This window comes from Seriola aureovittata, chromosome 12 (genome assembly GCF_021018895.1).
Source record: "Seriola aureovittata isolate HTS-2021-v1 ecotype China chromosome 12, ASM2101889v1, whole genome shotgun sequence".
Classification (NCBI taxonomy): Eukaryota; Metazoa; Chordata; class Actinopteri; order Carangiformes; family Carangidae; genus Seriola; species Seriola aureovittata.
Window position 1 is genome coordinate 9,503,620 of NC_079375.1, and position 14,173 is coordinate 9,517,792.

The 14,173-nt window shown below is 39.1% G+C and overlaps 1 protein-coding gene across 7 annotated transcripts in view; it reads left to right on the forward strand.

Moving 5' to 3' along the window:
* The first annotated feature begins 1,531 nt into the window (after positions 1-1,531).
* myo9b (myosin IXb) overlaps positions 1,532-14,173 on the forward strand; it is a 28,256-nt gene continuing 15,614 nt past the window's right edge. For 3 of the 7 annotated variants that reach the window (XM_056392119.1, XM_056392121.1, XM_056392120.1), the window contains exons 1-10: positions 1,536-1,899; positions 2,184-3,018; positions 9,155-9,249; positions 9,460-9,522; positions 9,809-9,908; positions 11,025-11,125; positions 12,654-12,777; positions 13,089-13,178; positions 13,328-13,444; positions 13,547-13,681. In XM_056392119.1, coding sequence (XP_056248094.1) covers positions 2,242-3,018; positions 9,155-9,249; positions 9,460-9,522; positions 9,809-9,908; positions 11,025-11,125; positions 12,654-12,777; positions 13,089-13,178; positions 13,328-13,444; positions 13,547-13,681 — 1,602 coding nt within the window. In that variant the 5' untranslated portion in view covers positions 1,536-1,899; positions 2,184-2,241. Of the gene's footprint in view, positions 1,900-2,183; positions 3,019-9,154; positions 9,250-9,459; positions 9,523-9,808; positions 9,909-11,024; positions 11,126-12,653; positions 12,778-13,088; positions 13,179-13,327; positions 13,445-13,546; positions 13,682-14,173 lie in introns of all 7 variants that reach the window. The other 4 variants (XR_008829265.1, XM_056392115.1, XM_056392116.1 and 1 more) reach the window with 4 other exon arrangements.

The following is a 14,173-nucleotide window of genomic DNA, read 5'->3' on the forward strand; positions in this document are numbered from 1 at the left end:
GATTAAAATATCTACACTCAGTGTGGTAAAAATTTGTTGTCAAACATCATTGGTGGTACTATACGCAAGGTAGCCGGCTTATCTTCATTTAAATTGACTGAAGTTAAGTGATAAGAACACCATGGTTAATAGCAAAGAGAGGAATATGTGCATTTGTGCAGGGACGTTAAAATATACATATATACAGTACATCACATCTCAGGCCAGCTGTGGCAGCAGAAAGTGTTTCAGTGATTCAAATGAACTAAAAAATTATGAATCACAGTAAATGAAACCAACAGACCAGATGTTGTCCGTAAGAATGCTAAAGAGGTGTTGATTCGTATACACAACATGGGCAAAATTCAGCCTTGTGTGACAACACAATAAAATTCACCAAGGTTTACTGCATATTTCTACTGATTTGCATTATATTAAACATGTGTTGCTTTCGTTATATCAAGACATTTATTCACAAAATATCCTAAAACAAATATCCTGTGGAAATAGACCAAAGTTGAGAAAGATAAGGTAAATAAAATAAAATAAAATAAAATAAACACTACTGACTGCCACATGCTCATTATAACGCCCATAATAGTCCAACAGGATTATTCACATTATTTAAAAGAAAACATCACATGATGCTGTAGCAGCTGTGCAAGCCACATATTGTTTCACATAGCCTTAACATAACCTTACATAAATCCCCATTCCCCTTATAAATTAATATCTTCTACACTATTTTCCCAGACCCTCTTAAAAAAAACTTTATTTTTAGCTTCTACTTTCACAAGAAGGTTTGAGGCCAAAATGTTAATTAAAACTGTCAAAAGGATTTGGAGCCTCTGCACCAGCTTTAATAGTGTAGACTATTTTGTGGCTGGTTCTTTTACACACCTTTTTGGTCATTTTGTAAACAGTTCTGCTTCTCTTTTTAGTGGTTTTGTGTGTCTCTTTGTGGTTGTCTCACATTACTTTGTGATCATTCTGCATCTCTGTGGTTGTTTTATATCACTTTGTGGTTGTTTTACGTCACTTTGTGATCATTTTGCATCTCTTTTTAGTGTTTTATTTCACTTTGTGGTTGTTTTTACTTCACTTTATAGTCATCTTTTTGGTCATTTTTTTGTCCTTTTCTTGTTTTCACTTGATTGCTTTTCCATCACTTCACACTGGGCCTCCCAGGCACGTGTAGTAATGACAATTGCCTCTATGCCATAACATGTGTAATATTTGTGGTGAGTTGATTGTAATACCCCAGGCGCCCAGCAGGGGGTGCTCCCAGCCCACCCGTAATAACGAATGAGGTCAATTAAACTATTGACTCGAATCGTTCTCGATTAACGTCTCTCTATGTGAAAGTGTCGCCTTGTCTCTCCGTAGTAAAGTCTCGTGCGGTATTTTTTCTCAGCAGTTTTATCTCCTGTTAGCTAAAGGGTGACATCTTTCAAGTCAGCGAAGGGAAGACTATCACTTTAGTTCCATCTCGTCTCGTCGAGTGTGTGTGTGTGTGTGTGTGTGTGCGCGTGTGTGCGTGTGTGTGTGTGTGTGTGTGTGTGTGTGCGCGCGTGCGCGTGTGTGTGGAGAAATCTAGGAAGTAACGTTAGCCCAACTTTTCGACAGGGACAACAAGGAGGAGACGTTAATCTTCAATATCTCAAAGAAACTGTGATTTATTAGAGCAATGACGACGCCGAAATGGTGGGAAATAACTTTTTCATAATTTCAAACGGTGCGTAAGCAGTTTCCTGGCTCACCTTTTTCTGGGAAGCTCAGGTGAAGGTTTTTTTTTCTTCCTGAAGTTGTGTGACTGGAGTTCGTTAACGCTAAACGGAGGTGCAGAAATTCGTATTTCCTCTTCGGTGTCGGGAGTATTTTTGGCTTTTAAAAATGAAATGAGTGTTTTTTTCTCGAAAGGTAAGACTTATTTTTACATTTTAGTCCAGTTTGACTCTTATTACTGTTTCACATGTCACCTGGCCGCGGGTGTAAGTGGGAATTGTTATGTGGACTATTGTTGATGCAGTAGCTATTTATATGTTGATACTTTGGATGGAAATGAGCGGAACAGGGAGACCTGTTTCAAGTCTTTTGTATAGCTTTTCAAAAGAAAAAAGCTTTTCAAACCAAAAAGCTTCATTTTACTGTAGTAAAGTTTAAAACTGGTAACATTTGGTAACATTATGTATGGGCTTCTACAGTGGATGCTGGCAGAGAGTTGGGGCAGTGAGTTATGCTGAAGCCTGTCTCTGTATCAGGATGAGCACTACAGATGGAGCTGGGGCCCCTGACCAGGATGGAGAGGCCCGTGTTGTGCAGATCTACCCTAGGGTGTCCCAGAACACTGCTGCCTACTGTCCCCTGCAGGTCAGCTTTGGGGACACGGTGAAGTCGGTCATCCACAATGCCGTGGTCACTCTGGGGCTGGACTCCAGCAAGATGTACCGCCTCCTAGAAGTCAGACAGGTCAGCGGAGAGGAGAGGCTGCTGGAAGCTGGTGACTGCCCTCTGGAGAGAGTCCTGCTGTGGCCACCACTGGCACAGAGGTGGCACCCTCAGAGCCAGGGATACCACTTCATCCTGCAGCAGCAGCAAGCCGACAATGGAGACAACCAAGAAGAAAACAGAGAGGACTATGATGACCTCTGCAACCTCCAATCTGTAACTGAGCAGAGTATTCTGGAGGTTTTACGCCAACGCTTCTACAAGTTAAAAATCTACACCTATGCCAGCAACATCCTTATTGCCATTAATCCCAATAAGTTCCTGCCTGTTTACTACAACCCCAAGTATGTCAAGATGTATGAGAACCAGCCACTGGGCAAACTAAGCCCTCATATATTTGCAATAGCAGACGTGGCCTTCCATACGATGCTGACCAGGCAGGTTAACCAGTGTATTGTTATATCTGGTGAGAGTGGCTCGGGGAAGACTGAAAGCAGCAGTTATCTCATCCACTGCCTGACTGCACTGAGCCAGAAGACGTACTCCACCGGGCTGGAACGGACCATCCTTGGAGCAGGACCGGTGTTAGAGGTAGGTGACTGTGAGGTGAAGGTGACCACTTCCTGATCCCACTGACACCCTCTTCTGATGTAGCGTTTCCCCTTGTGAACTTTGTAGAAGCAACAAGACTTCAAAGAGAGTTGCTCACTTCTGTAGTTTCTCACCATCTGAATCTGATATCAAGCACACACAATTATTACCTTTTCATAACTCTTTGACCCAGATTCGATCCAAAATCAGTCAATCAAAATGTATCAACAACACTATGATTATGATGATCAAGCAAAACTGTCAAACAGTTCTGCTTCAAGGTTCTCAGATGATTGGATTTAATGCTGAATATGATTGCAAATAGAATATCTTTGTATTTTAACACAGTTGGTTGGACAAAACAATTTGAAAATGAGAAACATATTTGAAGACACTTGGATGGCTTTGGGAAATTTCTGAACATCTTTTGGGCCATATCCAGCTGTAAACCCTCAAAACTGGAGCTGCAACTAATGATTACATTCATTGATAATTGATTAATATGACAATGATAGTTCTCGATTAATTGTCTGTTCTGTCACAAAATAGTGAAAAACTGTCATCTCAACTTAAATGTGTTAGGGTTTTTTTTTTGCAACCAACAGCTCAAAACCAATGAGAATGTTTCACATTCGATTCAGTTCCAGATAAATTTAATTTGTTCAGAAAAATGCCACACCTTTTCTGGCTCCAGCTTCCTAAATATGAGTAGTTACTGCTTAATATTATTGCAAATTAAATATTTTTTTGAATTGTTTTGAGACTGTTGGTTGGTCAAAATAAGCAAGTTGAAGATACCCCTGGTGACTCTTTATTAAAAACAAATCTACATACAGTTCAGCTGCAAACCCTCTAAAATGTCTTTATCTGTCACATCACTAGAAACCAAATTGCTTGTGCTGGTGGTTTAAGAACCCCCAAAGGATGCTGGTGTTTTCAGTGTAGCTGACACAACTCAACACAAGTCCTTGATTGATTTTACAGAATGATTATCTTGCTGATTTAACTAGCTGATCTGCTTCTTATGAAAATATATGCGAAGTGCCTGCTCTCGTCTCATAGGCTTATTTTCGACACGCTACTCACTATTGTGCAAAAACAGAAACTGGCAAATGAGGAAAGCATTCTCTTTATACAGGAAATGTATGCTAGAACTATGTGTTTTGCACTTCCTGCAAAAAAATAATTAGTGTAAATGACAATAACCATGAAAAGCTGTATCATCCACACCATGAAGGTCTCAGTGATGTTTTATTAGTTGTATATCTCTTAAGATAAACTGCAACAACTGATGATGATCATAAAGAGCCATAAACTTGTCCCAGTTTGACTAAGAAGGCGGCAAACCTGTGCTGCTGACCATGCTGAATTTTAATGAATGCAATAAATTCAAATATCAGCTTTTCCATAGTTTGTTTTGCGATATTTCTCACACATTCTGGAGTTTCCTCAAATTTTCTCAAATTGAGAAGCACAAACGTGCAAAAGTGTTTGTCAAGTGGGAATTCACACTTTTCTTTTTTTTTTACCACATAGCTTAAATTTCACTCTCACAAATTTATGTTAAATGATGTCTCTGTTGTTTCTGTGGCTGTCACAGTAGCTCTGTCAATGAGTAGCAGAACGCCACATTCGCCCACATGTCGCTGATATCTCTGCTTTCTGTTTCAGTTGTCTGTTGAATTACGAAACATGTTTAAAAAAATAACTGACACGAAACTAGGCCACATGCTTTTCTACGGAAATACCTGCCTCCTTGGAACTTTATAGGGGAAAAACACACTTTCTTTCTTTCTTTCTTTTTTCCTTTCTTTCTTTCTTTCTTTCTTTCTTTCTTTCTTTCTAAGTCTGTCTTAAGTGCTCAAGGCCTGAGAACAGATCATGAAGTGGGAAGCAAGGAATTAGTTGGTTTCAGTTCATTTAAAATATGGTATTCTGAAACAAAATCCCTTGTCATACTTGTTTTTGAAAGTGCTGTTTGTGGCTCTTCACTTAGCACCATTTAAATCTGCTCTGGCTACCAATACATAGAAACTGTGCAGGAACAGAAGGTGTGTGGAGACCTGTTGTACCAGAGTATTTCAGTACATTCTCTATCTATCAATAGACCATCTAACCTTTTACACAGACGATCCTGGCCAACTTGTTACAAATCACACCCCCACACACAATCCCAAGGGGCCGGCCTTTAATTATACAGTGACTAAATTTGGATTCCTCCTTTGTCTAAAAAAGTCCAACAAGTTTTTCTTTTAAATAGGCAACAGCTTACGTATTTTTCTCTGTTAAATGATCTCACTGGCATTTTCTTGTTTTGTGCTCCCAAAAGGAAGAGATTTGACGTGAGGAATGAGAGTGTTTTTTTTTCTTAACTGGGAAAATGGGGAGCAAGCTTACTGCAGACAGAGACAGTCATGCTATAGCAGTTTGCCTGAGGTTTAACCTGAGGAAGCTACGCACAAGTGTTAAAACTAAAGCTGAATATCAATGGAGGTCAACCCGAGGCCTATTTCCAAGATTGCTTCCGTAGTAATGAGGCTCATTCGGTGAGTTAATCAGTTGTTAGGGGTTTTTATGGTTTTGTAGTTTGGCTGCTTTTTGTCGTCTTGGGATTTCCTCAATCATGAGTCACATCCTGCTATACTTGTTCTTTTTTTATCTGAAATCAAAAAGCATGACTTCTTTTTCTTTCCCTCTAATTTGTCATTAAAAGTTATCTCACAGAAACTAGGTGCGATTTTGAGCTCTGGTGCCAGAAAACCGCCACTGACTCATAAAGTATGTTGTATGTTTGTTTTTGTTTCTCAAACTAGGAAAAAAAAATTTGCAGTTTTTAGCCAGCAAGTGATGGCACCTTGCTTTCATTAAGTATGGTGGTTGCCCCATTGACTGAGTGGTAGTTGCTGGAGCTTTTTGTTTGGTGGTGTTGATCAGGAAGCAGAGTGCTAAACTCCACAGGGGGAATGTGCAGGGTGTTGCCTCTGAGGGAACACCAGAAAGAAAGGAGAAACAGGAACGTGTCAGAACAGGATCATCCAGTCTGCAGGCAACCCTACACAACAAAGTGTAATTCTCTTCCTCTCTCTCTCTTTCTGCTTCAACTCCATTCTCAAAAAAAGCACCGTTTCTCCCCCTCTTCTCCTTTTGTTAAGTTGTGTTTCAATTCAAGGGATCATAAATTCTTTCTAGTCTGCATTTGAAGAACATATTCATTCCCATTTCCCATATCCTGTCCCATTTAAAAGGCCTCCCCATATTCGACCAAGAAGTGCAGCTTTATTTTGTCTGAATTCATAGGATTCATTACTGGTGTGTCCTTTCTTGTCTTAAGTGTCCCATAATCCATTGCGCATCATTTGCATCAGTTGTTTTCAGTTGTGTTCAGAAGATCCTTGGTAACAACAACAACAAAGTCAGGAAATATCACATGATCATATAATTTAGTGATCATTGATAACTGGGGAATTTCCCAACCTTGGGTTTGGTATCCCCCCGAAGGACAATTAACAGGATAGGAATGGGAATGTAGTCTCAGATTTTTGGACCCCACTGTATGTCCAGGATAGAGGGATGTGAATGTTGTACTAATGCAAACCCTGGGTTTTTGAGACAAAGACTGAATAGAGGAACAAGAACAGAAAGCATGAACATGATAAATGAGGACTGATCATCATCCCTACATTCCCTCCAGCAGCATAGCTGAGTAGCAGCTTGTTTAGACTTCTGTTTGGGAGTGATAAAAAAGCAAATCAAGTTTTTCCAGCAGAAGTTTCTCTAGGTCCAGAGGTTGGTGGAGCAAGACTGTATTTCCCAGGCATGCAGCCACATGTCTTCTTTTATGTCCAGCTCTTTTTCCCACCGTTGTTTTTACAAAGTATGCAGTGTCCTTAGTCAGTGATCTGATGCCAGGTCAGAACTTTCTTATACTTAAAAGTTTTTCTGAGTTATAAGCATTAATACATATGTAAACAACGAATGCTGGTTCCCTTGGATAAGAACCTTTGCTAAATCAGTTTTTCAAAACGAATTATACACCTATCAATACCTCTGTTATTTCCCACCTTGTTGGTAGTTTTTTTGAAGCTGGATTCCTGGTAATAAACTTGGAAATTTTTGCTTTTGAGTGGTTTGCACATCTGCCTGAATGCATTAGTTGTTTGGGTCTCTGTAGAGGAGAGGCGAGTTCTTCTGAGCCTATACATAGAGCGAGCCTATAGAAAGAAAGAAACAGGTGTTTGCCATGTCCCAGTTTAGGGTCTGGATCCCCTGAAGGATATGATTGTAAAGGTGGGTCCTTCAGAGAATCTAGCCCCTGAACTTGGAAATGGCAAACACCTGTTTCCCTCTCTCTACCACATACCATCGTTGCTTTTATTCTCTCCACATTCCTTTCATTTTTGTCCTGCTACATCTGCATCTTCCTTTGGATAACTTTGATCGATCTGGTTGAAGGCGTGTTTGAGAAATCCCACACTTCAGTGTATTTACAAAATGTTCACTAGGAAAGGAACATTCCAGCCATTCAGTGCTGTACCTGCCAACGTGTGCACGGTACAGTATGCAGACCCGTCTCACTGTCTACATAGGCATTACCCTTGCGTGTTAAGACACGGCCCTCAGCATAGCTCAAACAGGAATGAAGCACAAGGATACATTTCGAAGCTGAAATTTGGATCAGTTTGGATTTTTCTTTTCCTTTGGGAAGGGTTAAAACTTGGGAAGTAGAAGCTGATCCAGAGTCATCAGAAGGTATTAAGCACTGATAATCCTGTATGTGTCATTTTACCCATTGCCTTTGCGTGGGTGGAGTCTGCTGTGTTATTGATAGTGAACCTTAGATACTGTTTCTATTGTGTCACAGAAAAACAATCCATGCAATGTTCCTGCAAGGTTTCCAACTAGTGATTATCGTATTTATGGATTATTCTGTCAAGGGCAACAAAATAATTGAATAACTGATTTAAAATAATAAAGCTGAAACAATTAGCTGATAAAGGTGTTATTCAACTATTTTGACAGTTGTCACCAATATCAGTTTGTAGTTGCAGCTTCCCCAGTAAAACGATTTGTCGCTTCTTTTTGTTTAATGTATTAGAAGCTAACTAATATCTTTTGGTTATTTAGGCTCTTGGTTGGACACAAGAACTTTTTCAAACAAACCGATGCATGTTTTTCCTGACATGTTTTTGCACAGATCCATTTATCGATTATCTGAGAAAATGATTTATCGATAATGAAAATAATTATTAGTTGCAGCCCTATACATAAGAAACAGAATAAAGCTGAAAATCCTCACGTTTTAGATGTGGGAACCAGCTAATGTTTGGCATTTTAACCTGATAAATACTCAATAATGAGTCAACTATTAAGCTAGTGGTCCGTTATCTGGTGTTTGCCTAAACAACTCATAGTTCCTTCCCAACAGCTGGTGCATTTCCCATATTTCCAATGTTAACGGGGAGCCATAGTGATAGTTTTGTACAAGTAGCCCTTTGTTGATCCTTGATTGATAATTTTCACTGAAATGTTAAAGACTTATCTTTTTAGCTTAACTTTCTCTTAAACCTATTTATTTATATATTTATTCGATATTTATTCTGATTTCAGTGATTTTACTGCTTCAAGCATGTATTCCCTGAAGGTGCTGTATAAATAAAGCTTGATTTGATTATGGCGGTGTGTTTAAATATAACTTCTTGTCAATGTTTGTTAGCCTAGCAGCCCAGCATATGCAAAAGAATAATCATCATATCAAAAAACTAATAGATTTTCAAATTTATGCGATTGTATCTTCATGTTTCATAACATGAACATAACATTTTATAGTTCCCACTGTTATTGTACTTGCTGTATTGTCTCATTTGTCTTAATACTGATTAGTTTCCACATTTTATTTTAGACTTCACTCAATACAACATTAGTTCCCAGTTAGACCAACTTGATCTTTGCTGTTGCATAAGATTGCTCCCGGATACCATGCCCTGCAATCCACAAACCAAATTGATTTACTTGATAGCTCCTCTGCACAACAGACATTTACAGTGTTTAGGTCTGGGTGCCAGTGTCTGTGACAAACCTGCCCGCAAATTTGTCTGTTTATTTTAGTGAAAACTTATGTTCCCTGTGCTTCAAACAGGCCTTTGGCAACGCCAAGACCGCAGAGAATAACAACTCCAGCCGCTTTGGGAAGTTCATCCAGCTCAACTACCTGGAGAGCGGTGTCATCAGAGGGTGAGGCGCCAAGTTTTATTTCTCTCACCAACCTTCTGTACTCCTGTAGTGAATCTTAAAGGCTTCTACACAGCTGAGTTTATCTTGGTTGATATATTTGTTTAGTTTCACAGTTCATTTTTCTTCTTATGTCATATTTGGACAATGTTGGCAACCTCACCAAAGCTCCACAGGTCTTGTTGACATTCCCTGCTTGTGTGTCTCTTGTAGGGCAGTTATTGAGAAGTACCTACTCGAAAAGTGCCGCCTGGTGTCCAGAGATAAGAGAGAGAGGTATAATGACGACTCACTTAAATGGCATTTCAAATCCTCAGAGAAACACTGATAATTTGCATTTTAATTCAAAATCTGGGCATGGAAATTAGTCTCTCCTGTCTGATAACAACCTTTGTCACACTATCACCAATTTGTACTTGCAGCCTGATCTGTTGTAAAGGCCATTAAAAGCAGACCGCACACAAAACACACCTTTACAGCTCCCTGTGCTGTGAAAGTTTGAAATGAAATCTGCATGAGACCTAATTAACTGTATCTGCGCTCTGTGGCCTCTGACCTGCAGGAACTACCACGTGTTCTACTACCTGCTAGTGGGAGCGTCCAAAGACGAGCAGGAGGAATTTCATCTGTTAAAGCCACAAGATTATCTCTACCTCAAGCAGGTACCTTTGATCCACATTCTCTACAGCAGCAGTCAGGGAGGACAGGGAGGACTAGCATAGGGCGCGATGTGTCATTTGGTGTTATCAAATGGGGGAAAACCAGTGGTAGATGTTTTATAGAAAGAGAACCACCGTATCTTGAAAATCTCAACAGTAAATTATAGCATATCAAAGCCCTCCCTGTGCAGTGGATAAACAGACACTCACATAAAACTATAAAACTGCTCTTCAGGCTGCAGTGCACCTGTTTTCCTCCCAAATCATTTTATTATCTTGACAATTTAAGAACATGTTGGCCTCTAACATGTTTATTAAGGTTTCAGTGAACATACTGACACTTTAAAAGTTTTTGCTGTCATTTGATTGAACTCAGGTGTGGACTAAAAAATGCTGGTTGGTCTCTGTCTGGTTGACATGTGACACTGCAACATTAACTACCATGAATTTCCTCTGTCATTCCAGTTGAGGACATGTTGTCGCCTTTTTTGTTGTTTGTAGCTTTTCATTATTTATTAATGGATGCGTTTCAGGTGAAGTCATGAGTCATGGCTAATGCTCATAATAAGCTGTATTTCTTTTTAATTTCCCTTGCTCACACACTATAAAATATATTAAATATAAAGAAAGCCTCTGAGTTGTGTGAGGTGCAATGTAATTTGCTGTCAGTGACACTGAATTAAATTTCTAGGTTTGTGTATCCCTGATGATGCAGAAGGAGTCAACTCAACAGCATAACTGTTTCCAGTCTTCAGCTTTGGAAACTGAATTACAGGTGTCAACACAGCCTGGCAAATGTAAACTAATCAAAGCAAGTCAATGTTTTCATAGAGCACACTGAAAAACAAGCGGTTTACAGAGAGATGGTGGGTGAAAAATCAATAGAGTATGAGATCATTTGGATAAATTTATGGAAACACAAAAGGTGTTTTTCACAGAACTAATGCATAATACAAACCAGTGTGACCAGTCAAAAAGGTGAAGAAGAGAGACTATTCAGTTGATCTCTTTTCTAAAATATTGATTATGTGTGGACAGTTTAGATTGACATGAGATCTCTGTGGCTATGCTTAACATTCACCCCTGTCTCTTTCCATGTCCTCTCTGATTATCCTGCAGCAAGACCTCCAAATAGATGATGAGGAGAAATTCAGGCAGGAGTACAAGAGGCTCCATCAAGCTATGGAAATGGTCGGCTTCTTGGCCTCCACCAAGAAACAGTATGTATGGTTCGGATAATAAACAACACAAGTGAAATGCTGCAGGCTGGAGTCAAACAGTGTATACTTACCTTTTTAGGGAAAGTCAACAAAAGATTAATTGCATCGTTGTAAGAGGTGCTTGCATAACAAATGTTACTTGGAAATGTCCAGTGCTTAAACAAAGTGTTTGCAAATAATAATTAGCTTGTCATTCAATTAGCTCGGGAATTTTCATCAAGGACAGAACCGTACATGCCAGAGGGTTTGGAGCAAATATTATTACATTACAACTCACATACTTGGTCCTCTAAAAGGGTGAAGAAGGCTACGAAATATTTACTGTACGCAGTCCAGCACCGTTTCATTTTTCAGTCAGACAGTGTTCGCAGTCTTTACATTGACGTTGCACAGTTTTGAGTTAGCTGTACCAATCTAAAGACTGTGCAGGTTGGATAACTGGTGTGCATTTTAACTAAAGAGTGTCTAAAAGTTTCTGCTTTCTTTACTGGTGTCAATAACAGGTCAGGGCTTGTCAAGGCAAGCGAGAGAAAATGCACCAAGCATGTCGGCAAGTGCACGACAGCCTTGGGACACATCGTACACATAGCAGTGCTAGCAGCATAGTTTGTAACCTGTTCAGCTTGGTCCCTCTGGTGAAAAACCACAATAAAGCTGTAACTGTTCATGTGAATCACTCTACACAGCAAAGTAAATATAAACAGTCTATAATGGCATATATTCCTTACATGATGAACTAATTCAGTAACTCTTGACCATGTACAGCTTGTTTTAGGCTTTGTTCCCTAAAGTAGCAGATGAGATATATCAATATAGAAAAATAGCAAACATTAATATCATCAACTATTCACTACTTCTAGCTACTACAGTCCTAGATGTGCTTGCTCAAAGTCAACACTGATATGTTTATATCAACAGAGAAATGTTTGGTGTACCAGACACTTGTTACTTGGCAAGAAATGCACAAGTTTCACATCAGCTGAGTTGTTTCTGGCAAGGCTGTAAACAGCAAAAAAAGAAAGAAAGACAGAAAGATATCAAAAGATACAAAAGTCAGTATAAACTATGTATGAGAGTGTGAGAAATTTTATCAGGCATAATAAAGTTAGAGCATGCTAAACTGGAGCCTGAAAACGTAATCCCAATATGAAACAAGTCTCTCAAATTTGTTGTTGAACTGGATTGTGTAATCTAAACCTTTCACAAACTTCACTAAAAAACAACTGTCCTTTTTTAAAGTTAAAATTCTACATTATATACGTATCTGCTCCAAGCTACGTCACTCCTGTTGCTAACAAACAAATTACTAAGTACTTAAACACAAAATCAGTGAGGCTGATCAGTGATAAAAATGTTTATTCAAAAAACAACCACGCTCCATTTAATCAGGGTGGAATTTAGCACTGCATTTCGCTGTCCTCTTCGTCCACATTATGCTACAACTGAGGACCTCCAGTATAGCTGCCAGGTGTGCTATGCCATCTAAAAGCCACTTATGCCATATGTTTGTGTGTCTTTGTACCTGCAGCATATTTTCCATCCTCTCTGCCATCCTCCACCTTGGCAATGTGACGTTCACAGTCTCAGAGGACACTCAGGACCTGGAGGTCGGACCTGCTGAAGTCTTGTGTACACTGTCTGGCCTGCTCAAGGTATGTTCCTGAAGCTGGAGTTATTATATACACCAGAAATCTGCACTTCATTTCTAGTGTTGTGTTACCTCAAAAAAAACCCTATACTTCAGATGAAATCCCAATAACTTGAAAATATTCTCACTCATTGAGCAGAGCAACCCACTAAAGATCATCACTACACCTAAAATGCCATTCTGAATTGTTTCAAAACGAACGCTTGTCTAATACAGTAGTTGTTAGTCAGATTAATGATGTATTAATACATCAATAATGTATTACTGTATTGTAGAGTTGTCTCTCACAATTTTCTTCTCTTTATTTATCTCTAGGTGAAAAAGGAGCTGCTGGTTGAGGCTTTGATCAAGAGGAGAGTAGTGGTCGCCAAGGCCAGCACAGTTTCAAAGTACACACTACAACAGGTATAGAGTTTAAATTTAGTATTAGGGCTGCCACCTAAAGTTTCCTTTAGGGTTGAGAAAACTGTTTGGTGTTATAGTCTTATTGTGCATTAACTATGAGACTGAGCTGAGTTTGTGATTTGCTCTGTTTGATGTTTCTGTGCATACAGGCCTCCAAAGTGCGGGACTCCATGGCTAAGTCTTTATACAGTGCTCTGTTTGACTGGATCATCCTTCACATCAACCATGCAATGCTCAACAGACGAGACATGGAGGAGTCAGTCTCTGTAAGTCACTCATAAGTATTAATGAAATGCATTATCACATTGCCAGTATACCACCTGTTGTATGTTTGTTATGAATTGTCCTGTTTGCTGTTTTGTTTTCAGTGTTTGTCCATCGGTGTCTTGGATATGTTTGGATTTGAGAACCTCCAGACAAACAGTTTTGAGCAGCTGTGCATCAACTACACCAATGAGAAACTGCAGTATTATATCAACCACAACATCTTCAAGCTTGAGCAAGTGGGTATATTTAAAGATAAGTTCAGCTTTTCTCAGTTGTTTTCTTTTTCAGTTTCTTTTTCCATCACATTTGCATGAACTTGACACAGCTGGAGCTTTTTATCTTCCCTGTTTTCTTTGTACACTGTGGATTTAGTCACCTCAGGGCCCGAAAATCCTGGAAAAATCTAACAATATCTGAAATTATATTAACAAAATTGCAGATACAAATAACGACAGATACACTGCAGTGTTTTACATCATGAAGTCAGCTCCAACAGTCCTTTAAGTGCTGACAAAACTTGATGTTTTCAGTTATTTGTATTTCTTTTTTTTCTTTATTATTTTCAAATCCAGTTGGCAATAAGGAGTCTTAAAACTTGCAGGCACTATCATTATATGTTAACTGTCTGTTCATTATGTTTCTCATTGGCTTTATTCCAGTATGTGCTGTTTGTCTGTTACTATTACCTCACTGCATCTGTGCCACAGAGTCAAATTCATTTACATTTA